The following is a 22913-nucleotide window of genomic DNA, read 5'->3' as shown; positions in this document are numbered from 1 at the left end:
TAAGCAAGTCCATCAACAAATCATAATTTAGGCATATAAACAATAAGTTTATAATTAAAAAGAGCCCTATTTACATAGTTATTTCCACTATTGATGACAAGGTTAATATACCTAAATATTGTGAGACAAAATTAGAGAAATTTGAAAAAGTGAATATGTTTAAAGAGCTAAAGTTTACCCTTAACATATAAAGAAAGCATGAAAACAAAAAGAAAAAGAAAAAAGTAAAAAAGAAATCATAAAACACCCAAAGAATTATAACAATAGTAAAAACTATGGAGTAACAACTAAATGAACCAACTTTATCAAAATAATACGGAATTTCTTTTCATTTTTTTCAAATTCTTTTTCTTTTTCTTTAAATGGAATTGTTAAAACTTTAGTCTTCCTTATGTTCAAAAGAAGACCACTTTAGATCTCTTGTCTATTATTTCAGTTTTTAACTGAACTTCGAAGAGAATATTGTTGTTAGGGAATTGGGACCGTTTGGATATTTACTTTATGGTTTCTTTCCAAGATTATGATGCCAATTTTAGATGAGGTAGGCCAACTTGAATTGTTGTATTGGCTCTAAGCTTTTGGTAAGCATTAGGTTTTAGAATTCGCTGATTCAAAATCTAACTAATAGCCTTGTTGGTATGCTATTTGTCCCATGGATTTCTGATAATTTTGCACCCTATTCATTCAATACAATTAATGATTTATGAAAGATTATATTTAATGCCAAAAAGAAAAGATTATTTCTAAAAATAAATAATATCCAACCGTGGTATGTGTCATTGTTTAGTTGATATGTACTATGTAGATAAGTAGATTACTTCATGCGGTAGGGCATTATATATTTATATAATTAGGTTGATACAAGGGTTATGTCGTTAAGATGTATGCATCACATCGCATGTGCCTTCAACACCCTTGAAATTTTTTATATACACCCGGCCACCCGGGTACAAGACACACCTAAGGTTATTTTTTGCTCATTTGATGATTGCTTTTAATTATCAAATTAAGCAAAAATGCCTTAGATATACCATGCACTTGAAGGTATATATAAGTAATATAACAACCTTTAATTTCCTTATAATTTTTTTTTTAAAAAAAAAAATAAACCTTTAATTTGCTAGGCCCTAGTTCCTAGCTATATAACTAGCTATATAGTCTTATTGTTAAATGAAAAATATATCAATTATTACTAGCTAGAAAAGAAATTGAATTGTAGGCAAAGTTAGATTTAAACTACATTTATATAGAGAAGATAAATTCTTTGTTAAAGGATAATATCACATATAAAATGGATCCTAAATATGAATAGTATAACAAATAAACTATAAGAATCAATTGAACTATTATAAAATGAATGAATCAAAATTAGTCGCAACCAATAATTCATTCATTCATATACTTTTCTTAAGAACTACTCGTTTGCTAAAATATCACAGCTCAAATTACTATTTGGTACTCCCTTTGCTTTCAATCGATTTTCTTAATTACTATAGAAATGACGAAAGGGATGAATTAGACTATCTTCTATTCCACAAAATTTTTTTTTAGATAAAAAATAATTGTCTTATTTGTTCATGTCTATTCAAGCGCTTGGGGAAAAATAGGCCAAAAGGGTGTATATAACATTGGAATTTTTTTATTTTACCACCTTTGAAAGTAATATAAATGGGTTTAAGAATAATCATATACTATAATGACATAAAATGTATAATGACAAGCATGAAAGTTCAATGTTACAATTAAAAATCGAAGAAAGTTATAGAAAAAAAATTAATTTATCACATCTTCTATTTTAAAATACTCGCAACTAAGAATTAGCCTTGAACACTTGGTTGCCTTGGAACAACTCTTAAAGGGAGCTTGAAGCCTTGAATGTTGTAGTAGTTGCCAAACAAAGGGTGGAGAGTGGTGGAGTGGTTGGCATAGAGGGCTCCAAATACCTTGACAATGACTAAGATGATAATGAGCCAAGCCAAGATATTCACTGGGCTTATATTCAAATATAGCTCAACCTTAAACCCTAAATCAGATAAACAATTTAACCAACCAACAACCATTCATATTATATTATAATATTCATTTTTTTTCAAATATTTTTATGAATACTTGTAATTCATGTACTTCATAAAAAAAATGACAAAATTAATCTTAACTACGATTGATGTTTCACGTCACTAAGTAAGTGTCTAATTTTGAGATTTTTGATATTGTAGGATCAATCGCTTACTAGAGAAACTTTAGGAACGTGTATTTCCTTACCATTTCCTTACTCCCAAAGTTTAATACACCCGACATGGACAACTGAACAAGTATTGCCCTACTCTCAAAAAGACTTGTTAATTCAAGAAATTTTAACTTCTGTGAGATACCAGCATGGTAAAGGGTATGACGTCTTCTCCTTAGAACAACTCCAATGGCAAGCTAATTGTCAAATTAGCTTGTCATGCCACATGTTTGCAGCTAGTTTGATCCCCAATGACTAGCTATTAGCTTACTATTTAAACTATCAATTTATTATTTTTATCTTAACTACTAATTGACTTTTAGCATTTTCTTTTTGGCAAGTATTTTTAAGCAAATTAGCTTGGTGACTAAGCTAATTACATATTTTTGCTCCAATGGTCAAGCTTGTAGGTAGGGACTATTTAAAATTGCAAGTAAGTCCCTAGTTACAACCATTAAAGTTGTTCTTAAGTGCCCAAAAAATAAAAAAATAAAATAATCAAACTTGTCAAAGTCAGAGCTTCTAAGCAATTCAGGACCAGACGAGTAGACGACCGCCACCCACTTATAGTCAAATAAAAATTCATTATTTATTAAGTCATAGAAAATTAGAAGTATCAATCGATAGTCAACTCTAGGAAGAAAATTTCCATTATAATTTGTACATATTTGACAAATCCATAAGTTTTATAGTAATTCTCATCAATTACATTTGACAAAATGTTAAGTTTGCTATTCTCATTCAAACACTACTAACTAAATACCTTAACATGTAGGTTCAAATCTACGTATTATACCAAAAAGTTGTTTTCAGTTTAGACTACTTAGATCCGATTTTGAATTTCATGAAGGTATTTGCAAACGAATTTTATTTTATATTGTTGATGACTGATGGGAGGGATTTTTATAGGGCGTTGATATTACCAAGACAAAAATGTCAATGCTAAGGCAAATTATCTACCCTCTGCCCGTAATCTTTGAGTATCTAAGTAAATCAAACTTATTAATTCAATAAAATACTTTGTAATATTTTGTTGCCTATAAAGCAGTTAAATATTCTAATTAAAATCTTTCCAACTCCAACTACTAATTATTCTCGTCAAAATATGCAATTAATTAAATTATTCACCATCATAGACTCATCCGTATAATCCTCTTACAATAACTAAAATTTACATTTTATTGGAAGAGACACCATCATCAAAGCTTTACAAGTACTAGCTACCTCTACATTTGTTTTATTAATAAATTTAATTTATTTATCAAGCCCTTAATTAGTTTGTAAAGGTGTTTTCATGTCAACTTAAAACATATTGATGTTCTACGTACCTTTATTATTAAATTTGCTATTGAAACAAATTTCATATTTACTTTTTTAGATGTAAGAAAATTTACATTAATGTTTTTTTTTTTTTTTTGGGTATAAGAAATAGCACTAGTTGTTGGACGTTCTTAAGAATTGGTTTCAATTTTCTTTTCTTTTTTTTTTTTTTTAAGTAGACAAAGGTTTTTAAATATTGTATCTTAATTATTTATCTCTTTAGCTTGGCAGATTATTGATAATCATATAATAATGTGCATGTTAGTTGTGTTTAGTACACAGTATCACTCGTGAAGAACTCAAATATATATATATATATATATATATATATATATATATATATATCAAATGTATTTGGAGTTGAATTAATAAGATTTTAATTGGAATATTTAGCTACTTTAATTTTATTTAGGGAATGAAATATTTAGCGACTAATATTAAAGGCAACCAAATATTACAAAGCATTTTATTGATTTAATAAATTTGACATATTTAGATTCTTAAAGATTACAGGCTGCGGGTAGATAATTTGCCTTGAAAGTGGCTTTTTTGCCTTGGCATTATCACCGCCCTTTTTATATTACCCTTCATATTTTTTACAACTTTAGAATATTTTATATCTCATTAATAGTACACTAAAGTTGCAAAAAATATAAAACGAAGGTACTATATCAACGAATAAATTAATTAATGACTTGCTAAATTAGTTCCTTAAAAGTAAAAACCACATAATATTTTTAAAATGACCAATTCACCCCCCTATAGCTTGGACGTAATTTTATTTATTTATTTATTTATACACAGTATTTTGTTTGAAATCAAAATAATTAGGATTATTTTTGTCAATTTTCCTAAATATATTAGAAATTTTTTGTAAGTATAAATGTATAAAGTATAGTAATTAATTTTCCACACTACGCACATCAGACATTCAATTGGGGAACTTGACTTCTAATATCAAAAAAAAAAAAAAAAAAAAAAAAAAAAACGATTTAAGCCCAAACAGTACAGTATCCAGATAGGGTCGTTATCATAAATTCATAATATCATGTATTACCATAGGCTTAACAAAGTTGCAAACTATTCAAGCCCTGTTGTTAATATAGAGCCACCCTCCATAATTAAGCAGCAAGCCCCAAATGTTGTCCATTTAGTCGCACTTTCGACGAGTCTTCCATAAGAAATTATTCCAGACTTAAATTTACAAGGGTGTTGAGGGTCACGAAGTAACTTTCGAGAATTTATTTTGGAAGATGATGAAACATGGTAACCAAGGAGTGTAGCACGGATCTCACAATACCCATTGAATCTGAGAGTCCTGGTCTACTTGTCTCCTGTTCTAATTTGTCCATGATGCTACAAGATAAAGAAATGGCATTCTATTGCCAATGTGCTTTCATATGTAATGTGTTTCATCCACTAAGCATTGCTCAATCATTCATATTACAGTTAATTGCATACATAAAGTTATAAGGGGCATTGCCCCAGTCTCATAAATTCAAACCGCAAATACACAATTGGTATATACAAGCAGTTCAGAAACACATGCTTCCCGGGAAGAAAAAGAAAAAAAGCACATTGGCTTAATATACCTCATTTCTTCTTGCCAAATAAATCATATCAAGGATAACCTACAAAACAATTTATAATTTGGCCATTTTCTAAGTAATTCGCTTTCCATGATTCACACAAACCAATGAATTTCAGATTCTGGAAGTAAAATTACCAATAGTTTCAGGTAGTTCAACCTTAGCGAGATATTCTTGTAAGCCTCCTCGGTACCATGATAAGCAACAATGCTAGAGTGCTAGACAGCTAGAAGCTTATCGACATTACCATCATGCTGAGTTTTCACCGATGCACAACAGTTGACAGATTCATAACAATGGATTGCAAACAATCTCCTTGCTCCTTTGTGATTGGTCTTGTTAGTCGCTAAAATTATAGCCAGCAAAACAAAGGATTCATGTTCTCCTCTCTGCCTTCCCATCACTTGATCTTCTCTCCTCTGCTTCCCGCCGTTTTTGCTGCCTGAAATTTTACGAGGGTGAGATATTAGCCCAAGGTACCAGAAGTCAATGTCAGTAAACAAAGAATACAGTTAAACCATGGTCAGCCAAGCAAATCACTGTTAACATACTAGACGAAAACCATCTTCAAAGGTACAGCTGGCATAAAATTCAGTCTCTTCATATCAGGTGAACACAAGTACTTCAATATTCTACTGTTATTCGACAAGAAGCCTTGATATAATAATTATTTGACTAATGGTAAAAGTGTAAAACACAGTGCTATACTGCTATAACAAATGCATAGCTTTAAGAAAAATATTGATTAAGTCACATGAACATTTGAACAGTGCAATATCAAATTATACTCTTAAGACCTATTTTTAACTTTGATCCTTTTAGGGGAGTAGACTAAAGAGGGTCCACAAAGCACTAGAGCAGAGATATTCCATCCAGAAGAGTTTATAAGTGCAGTCATGCATTGTGAATTAAGCCCAGCACTTTATCCTACTTTTCTGGGACTGCCAGAAATGACCCCGAAGAAAAAGATGATCAGCATGCTATAGATGATTAATGACAAAACCTCTTGGAGATTTCATTTACCAGGCTTCAACAAAAACCCTTAATAGGTAAATACTAAATATCACATGTGTTTTCCTACCATGGATCAGATGGAAGTTGGAATTCCAAAAAGAGCCAGAATTCAGAACCTGTGAGGCTGTGACAAAGGATCAATATTCTATCGCTTTACACAGCTATACTCTATGATACAATCATCACAGCAAGAGCCACAAGGACTATCAAGAGCCATACCTACATAAAAATTTTAACACAAATTTAGGTAACTATCACACTTCAGAGACCTAAAAGTATACCTTATTATAACTTAATCTCATAAGCGTCAAACAGACAGCCAGAGACTAACACAGCCATTTTAATACCCAATCCGCATCCATATTGATACCTACCACACTCACTTAAATGGGATTTGGGAAGCCTTTATCAATCAGTCTCAAAAGCCTATACAGCACATCACAGGATACATTCTCATTCTTGTTCAATCTCCTAAGTTAAAGAAATGTGCCACTACCAGCAGATTGCAGTAATACCTTAACAAAATTATCACTTCAATCATTAACAAAATTATCACTTCAATCATTTGATGTGAGAGAGAGATGATCATGGACCCAGACATGTGCCAGTGCCACTAAATTAGGGATTGTTCTGTTGATCATGGACCCAGACATGTGCCACTAAATTAGAAATTGTTCTGCATATACTTGATTTCTCAACAGCTATTAAAAAAAACTTGATTTCTCAACAGCTTTCAAAAAAACTTGATTTCTCAACACAAGCATAATACTAAGCACACTAATAATACCTTGTTTGATATGCCATTATTGATAGAAATATAGAATTTTCATTATCCATGATAAATAGTAGAAACTACGTTGTGATGTTAAGATATAGAAAATATAGGGATCTGTATTCCCAGGAGGGTATGGACCACCAATAAACCATAATAGGTTCATAGGTGTCTGAGTCCCTCCACAATGACACTGCATCATTTTCCAGTCAATGGAATATAACATTATAACTCACCTGAAATAGCAAAATAATTCTTGAACGTCAAAGTTCAAACACCTCTTAGATAGTATTGACACTCTATGAAGCTTAGAAACACTTTAAAGCCTGATTTTTATTTTATTTTTTTCAAAACGTTTCAGAAACTAACAGCCCAGAAACAGGTAGAGTATACTTTTTCTTCATATACTCATAGTTCCTCAATCCCACTATTTGTCCACATTGACTTTTCACAAATATTAAAAAGTGTGCTTACAAGAGTCAAATTTAAACCCTTTTTTTTTTGGGTGGTAAGAAAGTACAAGTAAAAGGGATTGTATGAATATCACCAACTAACCCAGCGATATATGAACAAGTTTTAAAAAAACCAAAATAAAAAATGGAAAAAATCAGTAAGACCCGGGTAGTATTAGTGATATTTCTTCCAAAAACAAGATTCAAGATTCATTGACAATAATAAATCATAATTTTTGTTGAAAGAATTAAAGTTTCCTTCTTCAATCTTTATCAGTTGCCTCAATTTAACTTCTAAATTAGCCGCCAACTCTCCCTTAACCATAATTTGTGAAATCTTTTATAGTTTTGCTAAAAGAAAACTAAAAAATCAAACTGTCTGTGCATTGTTAAGCATCACATGCAAATGATATAATCACTAAAAATTGCAGGAAGAATAATTAATGTTTAATTGCTACTTCTATAATTGTTTCCCTGTTCCAGCAACCAAAATATTTTCAACCCTACATAGTTTGATAGTCTGTAACTCTGTATAGCAAAACACTTTGTTGGAAATTTGCAAAAAACCTTGTCATAACTTGATATAACCTATCGTGTCAGGCATATTATGCCTCTTTCTTACAAATAAGAGGTACTTTATATCCATGTCATAGTCATATTGGACATGTAAACACATTTAGATTTCCTCACCTTCATTGGCCTAACCTAGCGTCTCACTCACCTCCTTGGAACTCAAAGCCTTGAAGATATATTCAAGATCCTACTTTGTGAGTACCTCTATCATGACAAAGATGTTTAAAGTCTCTAAACAGCCAAACTACTATATTGATATCAGGTTCTAAGAGATTCGATTTTTGAAATCAGTTGAAGCACAAATCTATGATGCACTATGAGGCCTAAAAAATCTAGAAACGCTGAACCATGCAGACCAGTGAATGAATGACAAGCAGTGCAGGCAAACTCACGCAAAAGCAGCATATCCAGCTCCAGCGTTAGCAGCAGAAAGGAGTGCTGCATGTGCTCCAACCGCAGATAAAGACTCCTGCCCACTGCCCGTCACATTCCTTCTATCGCCATCCACCTAAAACCAAACAACCATTTAAGAACAACTCAGTAAACTTCCAGACAGAAGTATCTACTAAATTATAGACTATAGATCGCATGAAACCTTATCCCATTTTGATTTCTTGTTTTGTCGACCCTCCCGTATCAACGTGTCAGCTGAACCTGACTGCGATCCTGAAGAAGGCAGATTGGTAACTCCTGGAGACCACCATTAGCAAGGACACAAAGTCAATCCAGCTTAAAAATACAAGAAACAATTATATATTTCATTAAACATATTGGCGAACAGATCAAGTATTAGACTTCATCTATTTCTCAATACTTACATAACTTTGATTTTCATGCATGCCAACACACAACGTTGACCATCAATAATTCAATAAAATATTCGGGGAAGAGAAAAAAATAAAAAAAATAAATAAAAATCTATAAATAGACTGATAATTTGAAAATGTAAATTAAGATAAACCCACAACAATTAAAATAACAACAGTTATTCATATATTAATACTGAAATGTGGTCTAGTTTAGCATATGTATAGGGTAAAAAGAGAATGATGCATGTATTCAGAAATAAAGTATAAGCTAACAGATTTGTTATAACGCACTAAATGAGCACCTGGACTAGGCATAACTTTTTGTGAGGTAGAAACCATTCCAGCTTGTGTTCCCCCAGAAACAAAGTCCATTTTCTGATTTTTCTTCCTCTCTTGCTCCTTTCTTTCCATCTCACGCTTCATATCAGCTTCTGTTGTCAGAAAATAGGGAATAAGCACACAGGCATTATGGACATGGCAGCATAGGTAGTAAATGCAGGCTTGTAAAGTTGGGAGAAAGGGAAGATTTATAACCATCGCATATCACATCATTCTACAAAGAAGCTACAATGTATTTAGCTGACTAAAAACTAAATAACAAAGGAAACTTGCAAATTTTCCTTACTTTGAAATGAGAATTACAAACAGGAACAACATTTTAATCAATGTTTGGGCTTTTTCGATGATATGAGGATTTTTTAAATAAAAACCAGGGAAGTACCACTCAACAGGAAGGCCAGAGCACCCTACCTTAAAAAAAATAAAATAAAATAAAGCTCTCAAGATATCATGTACTGTATAGCTTATCTACCAATAGCGGAAACAAGTACTGCCAAAAACAAAGGACTTGACTCTAACTGCACAGCAATCTTAACAAAACAATTTCAGTTAAGAAACATTTCACAAAAACATATTCCAAAATGATAAAACCCAGTTTTACAGCATTTCAAGCATAGATATCATCCAAAATTAATAGCAAAAAAAACAATTTCAAAAATGAGTTTTTCTAGAGTTGGAAGAGATTAAAAACATTGACGCTAACACATAGTATATCAGAATCTAAAAGGAGCTAATCTTATCCAGCTGATATGACAAAAAAAGAGACCTAGAAATATCCCTAAACTTCGATATTAGCATTTCTTACAGTATCAGAATTTGGTTTAAGCCTTTGAATTCCCTTTTGATAAGTGACAAGCAAGTGCAATTAATAATTCCAAAACAAAGTATCATTAATGCCCAAAAGGAGGGCTATAAGGCATATCACCAAAAAAATACAGCACCCAAGATATCATGTACAATTTTATACATATGTATATAACACAGATGGATCACTGAACCCAGATACACATCATCTGAAACTTGAATCCTTGAAAAGTTACATTAGAAGTATATGTTCAATATTGCCAAAACAGAGAAGTTGCCTGGCTTGCATCTGAAATTTCAGCACATATATCATCAAGAAAATGCCACAAAAAAAAAAAAAAAAAAAAAAAAAAAAAAAAAGATAGATGCAAAAAGATATGCTCTTAAGAGATTGTTAACGACCTATTGCATCGAAGTAGTCTCTCTCGTCATAGCCATGTGGGTCAAATACATCTCTACTAAAGCATGACCCTATCTCATCGATATCTTGATACCTCACAGCATGGCGTAAGAAATCAGGGTTTCGGTAGTCTTTTCTATTGCGAACCTCTACGTTGAAGCTTTTTCCTTGCCTCTTCAGTGCAAGAAACCTATTGATCTTCTCCTGCAAAAACAAATGACTTAATATAAACCTTTGAAAAGCAGAACAGGATCCTTGGCTAACACTTGAGCACATTAGAGATATTTACAATTAGACTTGGGAAAAGTTAACCCGACCCGAACCTAACCCAAAAATAGCAGATTATGATAGGAATTTTCAACTTCTTAGTGACTGGGTTGACGTTGTAGAGACATAGAGCGTATCTAAATTAAATTACGAAAAGTTAGACCCAACTATGGATGAATGAAAATAAACAAGCATCAGACTCGCACTGTTTTCAAAAGACCCACAGGAAAACATTTTTCCAAAGTATAGCCAAATGCAATTAGAATTTACTGTTCTTTTGTTTGAAGCTTTGAGCTTCTTGGACCATGTAAGCAGACAAGCCGGATTAGTGCTTTTGTTTAAGGATCAGATATGATCCATAAACCCATGTCAAATTAATTTATCAATTATAATTTCCAAAAGGCCCATCTCAACAAATTTTATAATTGATTTAGAGAAATGAGAATCAAAGAGCACAGCCAATGCTTCTCAAATCCATCACAAGCAAGAATGCTGCTCAATTCTCACCCTGATCAATGGAGTATCCTCCCTACCCATTAGGGCCATTACCACGTACTCGTACTCCCTTCAGGCCTCACCTTACCTCTCTAAGAAAAGTTACATTGGAGACAATCTATTTAAGTTAATCAGGAATCTTTTAATGCTTGGAAGTACAATTTCAAGCTGCCAAATTGGACCCAACAATAGTGTTTGCAACCCAGTTATTTTGTCAAGACTCATATATGATGAATAGTTTTTTAAAAAGCAAAAAATACAACTTACACGTGAGTGATTAACCATGTTATGGGGCCTAGTAGAAGCAGATACTGACCTGTAACTCATCTGAACACATATCTTCTGGTGGTGGTCGCAGAAATTTTTGTAGTGGGTCAGAACCAATTCCGTCTTCCCCAGTGAGATTGACAGCTTCCCCAACCATAGCTTCTGATTCTTTTGTCACACTATGATCAAGTTGCAAAACATCTACTTGAGCAGACAACTGAGGAGAGTCAACCGGATTATTTGATGTCGTGATCTGTACATTAGTTACAGTTGTCCTCTGTTGAATATCTGCACCAAAGCACAAAACATATGGAGTTAATTATTTGGATACATCGTACATGATTTTATAATAAACAAACCATACACACTCCATCCCTTCACATTTCAATTACAATTATCATCATGTTATTATTTGTAAAGAAAAATAAACAAATTAAGGGGGCGTTTGGTATGACTAATGGAAATGGAGTGGAAAGGAAACAAATAAGTTGGAAGAAAGGAATCATTTAACTCTTACCATTCCATTTGTTTGGTTTGATCATGGAAAGGAATTGCATAAACCTATCTTCCTTTATTTTTGTTTGAGGAGAGTAAGGGTAATTGCTACCTTAGGTTTAGAGAGGTAACAAATGGGTGGAACTATTACCTTGAGTAATGGTAATTGTTACCCAAACCTTCCAACCAAACACTTGGTAACGGTAATGGTTTATTTGAATCTATTACCAATCAAAAAACACTCCAACCATACATGATTTAGAATGAAAATCTGTAATATTTCTTGTTCATTAAAAAGACTATTTTAGCATTTTAGTTTCAACCTAACAAATTTTAAGCAGGAAACAACTATAAGGCTAAGTTAGGTTACTAAACTTGCCAAATACACACTCCATACCATGAGTAATCGTGAGCTCTTCACCGTACATGACTCGACCAGCACTCGTGCCCAATATCTCTCCATCCTGAAATAAAAAAACCACTGCAACTCATTCATTAACCATAACAACATAAGAATCAAACATTCATAATAATTAGAATCTTATGCACCAAATCATCCTCACTTCTTACTTCAACTATAATACTAATAAACTAACTAACACTTTCCTCATCACCGGCCTCGCTATTCGAATTGCAGTCGATTGAATAATCCTAACTCCCACCAAATTAACATCATAAACAAAATTCACAACTAAATTCAAAACAAAAATATAGAACTATATCATACCTCGGGAGACATAGCAACATCATCATGAGCATAATCAACAATTGTCGGCTTCTCTCTCCTCTGCCGCGACACATCCGAATCCGGCACAGAGCTCTGAGCCTGCACCGGCGTTGGCGGCTTTGAACTGCTCCATTTCATAGTCGAATTAGAGGTGAATCGTGTAGTGGTAGAGGTCGTAGTAGTAGTAGAAACTGCATTAGACGCGCCAACTTCATCATTCAGCTTCATACCTTCGTCTTCATTGTTGTTCGAACCTCGTAATTCTTCGCTTCGTTGAGATTCAGATTCTGTCTCCTTTTCAACATCCTCCATGTCTTCATCTTCATCTTCGTCGTCGTCATCTTGGTATAAATTCAGCAAATTGAAAACCTCAGGTTCTTTCTTCTTCGATGCCATTTGAGAAATTCTAGGGTTTCAGAGAATCGAATTTGGAGTTGTGAATTAGGGGAGAAATTAGGGTTTAAGGAGAGTGAATGGGAAATTTAGGTAGATGAATTGAAAGAGAAAGATGTTGAATTTGAATGATTCTACTAAAAATCTGAAATCAAGACAAGTTCGGAGACGATTGAATTAGAGGACTGCCTGATATTCGCAGACCTAATACAGTTACTAGTTTGGCGCCGGTGCCCATGCGATTGTCCGGATTGATTATTGAATTTTAAAATAAATCTTTATCCTATCAAGTTTTACAATATATTACAAAACTAGTTAGAAATTGACGAGGTATTTGGCAACAGAGATAGGGATAATAAGGATAAAAATGTAGGATAAGGATAGGAATTAATAGGTGGAATAAGGATAAAAATTATGTTATCCATTGTTTGGTAAGATTTGGGAATTAAATTGGGATAAGTAGTAAAATTACATAACTATCCTTACTAACATTTCTCCTCTCCCCTCTTCCTTCCCTTTCATTAAGGGTAAAACTGTCTTTTACATTTTAAAATTAATCCCTACACCTTATGTCTGCCCCCCTTGTTACAAAAATAGAGGGATAACTCTATTTTTTATCCTTATCTCTTTCATATGGGATAGAACAATTCTCATTAAACAAACAAGGGCTTATATCCCTCCTACAATCCCTACAAACAAACACCCTCTGATGTTATTTTGTGACGATTTAAATTATATAGTAGACATGTAATGACTAATAATAATATTGGTGAAAATGTTTGATTTAAAAAACTATTAACAAAAAATTGCAAGTAAGCTTGAAATAGTAGAAATTTCTAAAAATTAGCAAAAAAAATAAAGTACACAAAAAAAATTGTAATAAGCACGTTGGTTGATCCGAACCTGAAACTTTGGGCTTGTGTGAACATTTCTTGACCTGTGACCTAAAGTGACTCAACCCGTGACCCAATCCGGTTGACATTTTTACATAAAGTAATAAAATCATTTTAGATTGTAAAGTATTTTATTTCAATCGATTAAGATATATTATAAATGAATGTTGTACGTTTTGAATTGAATTACTTCCTTCGCTCCAAAAAAAAAAAATTATGATATAAAAATAAATTTATATGATAAATTATTTAATTGTCGTTAACGTGGCGCGACATTTGGTGAAAAGTTAAAATGTCAAGTGTCACTGTCTTAGCTAAACTTATAATATATTTTGTACCTATGAAATATAGGTAATTTATTGGAAATAAACTCTAGACCAATAATTTTATCCTATAAATCTATCAAAACTTTATTGAAAATAAAACTCTTAACCTAACTTTTTTATCATATTAAAAAAAACAACTTTTTTTATTCATAAAAAATATATCTAGATAAATCCAAAGTGTCATACTAATATTTAATTATTGTCTACGTGGCACGACACTTGACGAATAGTTGAAACGCTAAGTGTCGATTTCTCGTGGCCTGACTAAAAGTTTAGCTTTTTATATTAGTTATATGATACAGAGTAATATTTTTTTTTTTTTAACAATAGTAATAATTTCCACACACTCCTTATATCTCTTCGCCTAAAATAAGGAGATCTAGTCTGATTGATTTTTTAGGGTCCGATCTGAATTTTTATTATTTGGTCAGGTCTATTTGATTTAATAATTTGACTAAATTTTAATTGCATTTTATTATTAATCTCTAAAGAAAAATATTATCAAAATGGATTGTATTAGATTCGTCTCATTATGAACTTTTTTAAATACTAGTATGTAATTTGCATAACACAAATTCTTATATGTGGCGTGCCGCACGATGTAGTCAGACATCATAGGGGTTACTTTGGTAGTGTTATGGGGGTTACTTAATCAGTGTTAAAGGGTTACTCGGTTAGTGTTACAGGAATTACTCGGTTAATATTACAGAGGTTACTTGGTCAGTGTTATAAAGGTTACATGGTTCTTTAATAAGTGGTCACGCAATGTGGCCAGCTACACACAAGGCGGGTTGTTTTCATAAAAAAAATTAATACACAATTAACGATGTTTAGCAATAAGTAAATTATAATTAAAAGTTTTGATATGATCTTATCTGAATGTTTCTGGTTTAGTCTGATCTATCTGAATTTATTAAGAAATGAGTAATAAATATCTAAACAAGTTGAAGAGAACAAGTCCTTAGTCCTTACTCCTCGACTCCTTACTACTCCATACTCCATTATGGCTAGAGACCATAAATGAAATAAAAAAAAATGAGTTGTTTTTCACAAAGACTCCACTAAGTATATTAACATTACTTTCCATAATGGTCATTATATTTATTTTATTTTTTTTGTGAAAGATTTTTGTGATGAAAAATTAAATAAATAACAAAATTATTATAAAAAAATCTTCAAAAAAAATTATTATAAAATTGATAAGGAGTCACATTTTTGTCCATTGAGACTCAAAGTTGAGTATCTAAATTTGCACCTTTCTTTTTGAGTAGTTTAGATACCAACTTATTGATATCCTTTACAAAAAATACTTTCTCCTAAAAAAACTCCAATGAGTCCTACCATTGGAGATAGTCGTGCTTAACCTATTGGGACTAGGGAAACCTGGTTACTCACTATGATAAAATTTGGTATAGATTTGTAAATTTCGGCATATAGTGATTGTTTTGGGTAAAAATACCTTTGCTACGTGGCCTAATCAGAAAGAGACATGTGTCAACTCAGGACAAGTCCAACATGGGCCACTCATATCTTGACACGTGGCACCTTAATCAGCAAAGGGAATGGAGACTTTCGGGGCCCAATTCCCGAGAAAGCCGCAACACGACGTAGCCCATTAGGGCAGAATGACCTAAGGGGCACATATTCAATAACCCTATAAATAGGGAGATTTACCCCATTTTCTGGGACACGCTCATTTATTACAAACACCTGAATTCTCTCACATCAGAGAAAAACACCTGATCTCGGAATCCGAGAAGATCTCACTTTTACCTTTTTCGCACCTTTTTACATTCTCCGTACACGTACTTACTTGATCGTCGGAGGCGGAACTCCAACCACCCGGAATCTCCGTTGTTTTGCAAGTACAGACAGAAGATGCTAGACTTAAGGACGTAACTCTCCCGAGGGACCAGAAAAGCCCCGAAACATTTGGCGCTGTCTGTGGGGAAAGTACCTCTAAGATGGTTCAAGAGTCTGTACCGCCTCCTAACGAGAATCAACCTCGGGTTGAGGTAGAGGTCTATTCAGACCATGACACTAATAACAACGTTGAAGTCGAAACATATATGGGCTCTAATGGGTTACTCAGAACCAGGCGCATTCGTCCTAGAGACAACATGGAACGAGGCAATAGCTAGACAAGTCCGAGCAAAGGCTCGGGACAACCGGCTGGGAAACTCAGGCGGTAAGAAGGCAAGCTCCTGTCACTAGAGATGAACTCATGAAATTCATGACTAGTTTCAAGGGAGAGATCAAAGACCTCATCAACAAGAGGACGGGTGGCTCTAGCAAGGGTCAGTCGACCAAAAAATCTCCTCATACTGAGAGGAGAAAGTCAGTCAGGGACCGGTAGCCTACTCCACACCCAAAGGAGAAGGTCGGGACCTTGATTGACTGGTCCAAGGTTCTCCTACCCCAAACGGGTACGAGGAAAGTCATCCGGCAAGTTCAGCTGGACGGCAGCAAGAAATCATTCTCTAATGCTCGACATATCATCGAGCAGAAGAGAAACCAGCAGCTATCTAAGTCGGCTTCTACGTCGAGCTTACCTGACAGCTTCAAGAACACCTCGACAAGGTTTTCCTAGTCATTACGTGAGAGTCGGTCAGGCGACAAGTCTGTCCATACATGCCCTCATATGATTAGATCAGTCCCATATGTGCCTCAGATGCCATACGGACAATATGCCCAACCTTATATGCAGCAGGCCCTCTTTGGAGGTCAAGCGGCATACAACGTCCAACCTTTGGATTGGAAGCTTCGTATGCTAAAACTTGGTGAACAACCCTCGGCGTTTACCCAGGAGATAACTAAGGTGGCACAACCGGCCAAGGTTAAGAATGTCTTGGTGGGTACCTATGGTGGTACCACCAATCTTTAAGATCACCTCATGGCTAACACCAACCTCATGTACCTACAGGGGTTGGATGATGCCACTTGGTGCAGATGCTTCCCGGCTACATTAAAGGGCATCGCCCAACAATGGTTTGGCAACCTGCCAGCCGGATGTATTGACAGCTTCAAGAGGCTTGCCTTCTTGTTTGCTTCCAACTTCTCAATGAACATCCCTGCCAAGAAAACAAGTCTCGACTTGAGCACCATCCGACAGGGTGAGAGAGAAGGACTTCGCTCTTACGTTAGGCGGTTCAATCTGGTGAGAATCTAGATTCAAGGACTGTCTGACGATGTTGCATACACAGACTTCTTCAAGGGTCTGAAGGACGAGTCAACTTTTAAGTTTGACCTCGTTAGAAAGAGAATCTTTACTCTCCAAAAGGCCCTGATGGAGGCGGAAGCCTATATACAGGAAACCGACCTTTGTTCGCCTAGCAATCAGTCAGACTCAAAGAAGTCTGGCAAACAAAAGGAGAGTTGACCTGCTCCCAGAAAAGAAAAGGGATCTAGGCGATTGACGATTCTGATCAGTCGTCCTAGAAGAAAAAGAAAGAATTTAAACTGTACGTCCCCAAGTACGAGTTTAATAAGGACTGCTACTCCATCCTCATGGAGATCAAGGACCGGCTGACCATTGAGAAGCCGGCTATAATGAAATGTTCCGCCAAAAATCGGAACAAAAACAAGTACTGCCATTTCCATGAGGACATTGGTCATGACACCAACGACTGCTATTGCCTCAAGTGGCCGTTGGACTATCTGGCTGATCAGGGAGTGTTGAAGTTTTACATCCTAAAGTCTAAGGTCACCCTGAAGATAAATCTAGGGCAGTCTTCCAAAAAGACTGCCCAGCCTGCTAGTAGTTCGGACACTGACAAAGAGCCGATCTACATAATAGTAGGCAGCTTTGCTGGAGGGGCCCTACCATTCGGGGTACTAAGGACCATCTGAGGAAGATGGATGTCAACACTGTTGACGAAGGTCAGGCGTCTACCAGCACCTTCCCTGAGGTCATCATCACAGAGAAGGACTGGGGCAAAGACAACCGGTCGCATGATGACCCTGTGGTTATTGAATGCAAGGTGGCTAATCAGCTGGTTGGCCGGATCCTTATAGACACTGTTAGCTCGTTTGACATCATCAGCTACAAGTGCTTGTCCAGGCTGAAGTACAAGCCACACAGCATGCGTAACGTTTCCCACCCCCTGGTTGGCTTTGGGGAAGGAGTCGTACACCCAGTTGAACGGATTGACTTGCCAATTCGACTAAGAGAGAAGGGAAAAGGACGCCACATGGTCGTATGGTTCATGGTTGTGGAGGAGCTGACCGCCTACAACCTCATCTTGGGCCGTCCAACTCTAAACGAGTCCAAGGCCGTCATAATCTCTTCCCTTATGCTGATGAAGTTTGAAAGGGATGATGGTTCTGTTGTCTCCCTGAATGGGGATCAAAAGACGGCTAGAGAATGCTACCTCTCAGATGTCAAGCCCACGGCTGCAGTAGCTGGCCAGGGAAAGGAGCCAATAGACCTTGACATCGTTAAGGATCTCGAGCCTGCCCCACCAACAGCCAGAAAAAAGAGGAAAGCTGATCAGCTGGTGGCGGTGAAGAAGGAGAAGCAATAGCAACCATTGACCGAGGAATGGTCAAACAAACCCCGTCCCTAGCCGGCTGGTGAGCACATTGATATTGTTCTGGATGATAGTCGTCCATAGCGAATTGCTAAGGTAGGGACAGTTGCTTTTGCAAAGCTTGGTGCCGACTTGCACCACCTGAAGGAATTCAAAGACATTTTTGCCTTTGAAGTGGAAGAGATGCCAAGCATCATCCAGGATCTCGTTGTCCACAAACTCGCCGTGGATCCAAAAAAGAAGCCTATTAGGCAAAAGAAAAGAAATCACGGCGAGGAGAGAAGTCAGGCGACAGCCGCTGAGGTAAAAAAGTTTTTAGACATTGGGTTCATTCGGCCATGTAACTTCCCTGATTGGGTTGCGAACGTTGTGCTCATAAAGAAGACAAAATGGTACCTGGTGCATGTGTGTTGATTACACTGACTTGAACAAGGCATGTCCAAAGGACAGTTACTCACTTCCAAAGATCGACAGTCTGGTCGACTCTACAGCTGGGCATGCCTTGATGAGCTTTATGGATGCCTACTTAGGCATTCATCAGATTCCCCTGTGGAAAAAAGATCAAGGGAAGATGGCTTTCATCACTGATCAAGGGCTATTCTGTTATATTGTGATGCCGTTTGGCTTGAAGAATGCGCCTGCTACTTTCCAACGCATGATTAATACAGTCTTCATTAATCAGATTAGGAGGAATGTAGAAGCATACATTGATGACATGATAGTCAAATCCAAGCAACAGAGGGAACACCTTGCTGATCTCCGAGAAACCTTCACCACGCTCAGGCGGCATAAGGTTATGCTCAATCCCAAGAAGTGTGTATTTGGTGTTGAGTCTAGGAAGTTTCTCGGATTCCTGATTGATCAAAGGGGGATAAAGGACAATCCTAAGAAGACACAAGCAGTTATTGCTATGAAGTCACCTCGCACTATCAAAGAAGTACAAAAGCTAACAGGTTGTTTGGCGGCATTAGGGAGATTCTTTAGTCGGTCAGGTGACAAGTGCCTTTATTTCTTCCAAGCGATCAGAAAGAAGACAAGGTTTGAATGAAGGGATGATGCTGAGGCGGCCTTTTAGAAACTGAAAGAACATCTACACTCTTTGCCAAGGCATGTTAGCCCTTTACCAAAAGAGAAGCTTTACATGTACCTAGGCGTTTCAGATCATACCCTCAGTACTGTTCTCCTTGCTGAGAGAGACGTCAATCAGCTCCCGATCTATTTCATTAGCCATGTTCTTCGGAATGCTGAACTTTGGTACCTGTAGACACCCATTTGTGTCTCCCCAAAACCAAACCCAGTGACGAATACCTTTTGCGTCGAATGATAATCGAACGAGGTGAAAGTGTGAAAGGTCAAGTGTTGCGGTTAGTTTTTATTAAAATTCTTTCTTTCTGTTTTCGAAAATAACTCTATTTTATTAAAACAGCCAATCCAGTTTAGTTTGGTCCACGACAAGGGTCCAATAATAGTGTAGTTGGATGGGGCTTGCAAAGAGCTTTCCAACGATATATTATAAGCCCAATTCCGATGAATAATGAGGAAGTTATGGCCAAAATACTAAACTGGGCGCGGTTTGATCTTTACATGCGGCCCAATGATCTAGGGGAGGGCCCAATGTTAATTATTATTCCTAAAGTTATTAGAATTAATTATAGTCTTCTAGAATTCTCTAGAAGGTTCTCTTAAGTCCTAATAGAATTAGAATTAATAATTAGATATTTTGATAAGTTTTATTTGGAATAAAATATTATTTTATGAAAAATACGATTTCAGTTTTCATACGGACTTTACAAGTCAGTTTTAATTGATAAGTGGACTCCGTGTTTGAAAGCGCGTAGGAATCCAGGCTGTCGCCAAACAATAGGCCTGTCGCCACGCGACAAGCCTTGTCGCCAAGCGACAAGTTTGGTTTTGCGGCAACAGCTTGGAGTTTTATTCCTTATCAAATTCTACCTATTTCCGGATTGTTTTCTTATAAATAGGGTCCTGAACCTCCGTTTTTATTCATCTACAATTCACCATCATCAATTCTCTACAATCATCTAAATTCTCTCTATGCTCTCATCTCTCTAGCTTTTCACAAACAAAATTCCGCATACACGAGATCTAGAAACACCTAGCCAAGTTCGAAGTTGCCTTCGCCCTAGACGTGAAAGGTTATAATTTCTGAGGGTTTGGTCCCAAATCTCTCTTTCAATTAATTAATTTAATTGTTTGTTTTATACTTTTCCTTGAAGTTACTAACGTGTGTATTTTGTATTAGAAAGAGATACGAGGCATCGAAGTAAGTACTTTAATTGTTTAATTGGTCTTATGATATAGAAATCATGTTAAGATTGTTATTTTGGTTCCTAGTATCATGTTAGGATGCTTTCCTTAGTATGATATTTAGGGTGATTTGCTTATATCAATTATGATTTCTAGGATGCTTCCTATTTTCTTTCCTAATAGCATGTTAGTATCATGTTAGGGCTAAAGCTTTGATTTTTATTGTTTAGTGACATGCTAGGGTTTGTTATTAATCTTGTTAGTATCATGCCTAGGATCTTGCTATTATTATGCTTTAACATGATTATAATAATTATGATGATTATTATGTTGCTTGATGCTTATTTATTGTTTTTGCTTGATCACGCCTTTTATGCATGTTTAAAGGGAATTTGTACTTGTAATCACGCTTAATAAGATAATTAATAATCTTTTTTAGGCTAATATGATTATAATTCAAGTGATCGCCAATAATAGATTTATTTGTGCATTTAATTCAACCAACATAGATAAACAGGTTTAGGGTTAACCTATTGATTGCATGTTAGTCAGAAAGCGCACATGAATACGAGAAGAATGAAGTAGAGGCCTATTTAGGGCAGGTTCAATCTCTTTTAGGTTGGATTTGTACCTTCATCCCCGAACCCTATTTGGTTTAAGACCTTTTGGAGTTGACGGTCTCCTGGATCGTTAAGGGGTGTAATCTTCACCTTGTGAACGGTTTACAAGTTCCTAAAACTTTTTGGCGACTCTTTTGCTCTAGCTTCCTTCCCTTTGGACGCCACCATGCTTAAGTGTATGATCACAGTGGGGTTCAAGCTTGGGGTTAATGGCTTGAAATATTCCCTACAGTACCCAATGGTTGAAAAATTTGGCCTTTCTCTTTTCATGGCTGTCAAGAAGTTGAAACCTTACTTCCTGGCACATCCGGTTGTGGTCTACACACACCAGCCTCTCAAGTGACCAATGACAACCTTAGATTCATCCGGTAGAATGCTCAAATGGGCTATTGAAATGCAAAGTCTTGAAATCACTTTTGAACTAAGAAAGGCAGTGAAGGTTCAGGCGTTCGCCGACTTCATTGTCGAAATGACAAGGCCGGTTGCGCCGGAAAATACTGATCAGGTTTGGAAGGTGTATGTAGACGGGAGCTCTACCATGAACGGCTATGGTGCAAGAATTATATATCAGTCTCTTGAAGGGGACAAGTTTGAATATGCACTACGGTTTAAATTTCAAGCCTCGAATAATGAGGTGGAGTATGAAGCCCTGCTAGCCGGCATCCGCATGTGTAAGGCGGCAGGGGCAACAAAAATTGATGCATGCTCTGACTTGATAGGTTGTCGTACACCTGTCAAAAATAAATTCCTAACATAACCAAGTAACAATATAGTAGGGTAAGTAGGGTCGAATCCGTAGAGAGATGACTATTTAATCTAACTTCTAAGAATTTGGTGAAACTAAACTATATCACGGAATTCGGATAAAAAGATAGTCTAAATTAAAAATAAGAATAAAACAATTAATAAAAAGATCTAGGGTTATGGTTCACCATGTTTATAGTTCTAAATCTATCAAATATCAATAACAATTCAATCAATTAATTATCTAGAGAAATTGCAAAGCCTACGGTCGGGTCTTAACGCTCTCAATTCAACATATGCAGTACGGTCGCTAACATATTCAGAATTGCTAATTGTGGGGAAGCCTCTAAGAGTAAGATCTTTCAATTCAAACTCTTATTAACATGAATTAATCATATAATTGATCAGGTTGCAAGATTAACAACAAAACACTATCAATTAGAGAAATCAACAATTAAAATATCAAAAATTTCAATCAAGATTCATTATATAAACATGGATTCCCAAACCCTAGAAATAAACTACTCAAGCATGAAATAAATAATTAAGGGCCTGTTCTCTTTAGATTATTTTCAGTTCAGTTCAGTTCA

General features: G+C 35.5%; 1 protein-coding gene across 3 annotated transcripts; it reads right to left on the bottom strand.

Annotated features, from left to right (window-relative positions):
- Positions 1-4911: 4911 nt before the first annotated feature.
- Positions 4912-13171, bottom strand: LOC145579292 (uncharacterized). 3 transcript variants are annotated; one of them, XR_014099107.1, is made up of 9 exons: positions 12551-13170; positions 12221-12287; positions 11378-11616; positions 10302-10503; positions 9059-9187; positions 8543-8637; positions 8340-8455; positions 5274-5578; positions 4912-5178 (listed from the first exon to the last, which is right to left on the bottom strand). XR_014099107.1 is itself a non-coding variant. In XM_081636543.1 (8 exons), the coding sequence occupies exons 1-8, from the start codon at positions 12944-12946 to the stop codon at positions 5512-5514; spliced, it is 1311 nt and encodes a 436-aa protein (XP_081492669.1). In that variant the 5' UTR covers positions 12947-13170; the 3' UTR covers positions 4912-5511. The 3 variants fall into 3 exon arrangements, 2 of the variants coding, with proteins under 2 accessions (XP_081492669.1, XP_081492670.1); XM_081636543.1 differs by having other exon boundaries at positions 4912-5578; XM_081636544.1 differs by lacking the exons at positions 4912-5178; positions 5274-5578 and adding an exon at positions 5598-6369 and having other exon boundaries at positions 12551-13171.
- Positions 13172-22913: the final 9742 nt, after the last annotated feature.

This window comes from Chenopodium album, chromosome 14 (genome assembly GCF_948465745.1).
Source record: "Chenopodium album chromosome 14, dcCheAlbu1.1, whole genome shotgun sequence".
NCBI classification, from domain to species: domain Eukaryota; kingdom Viridiplantae; phylum Streptophyta; class Magnoliopsida; order Caryophyllales; family Amaranthaceae; genus Chenopodium; species Chenopodium album.
The sequence above is the reverse complement of the archived record's forward strand: the minus strand, read 5'-3'. Positions and strand labels throughout refer to the sequence as shown.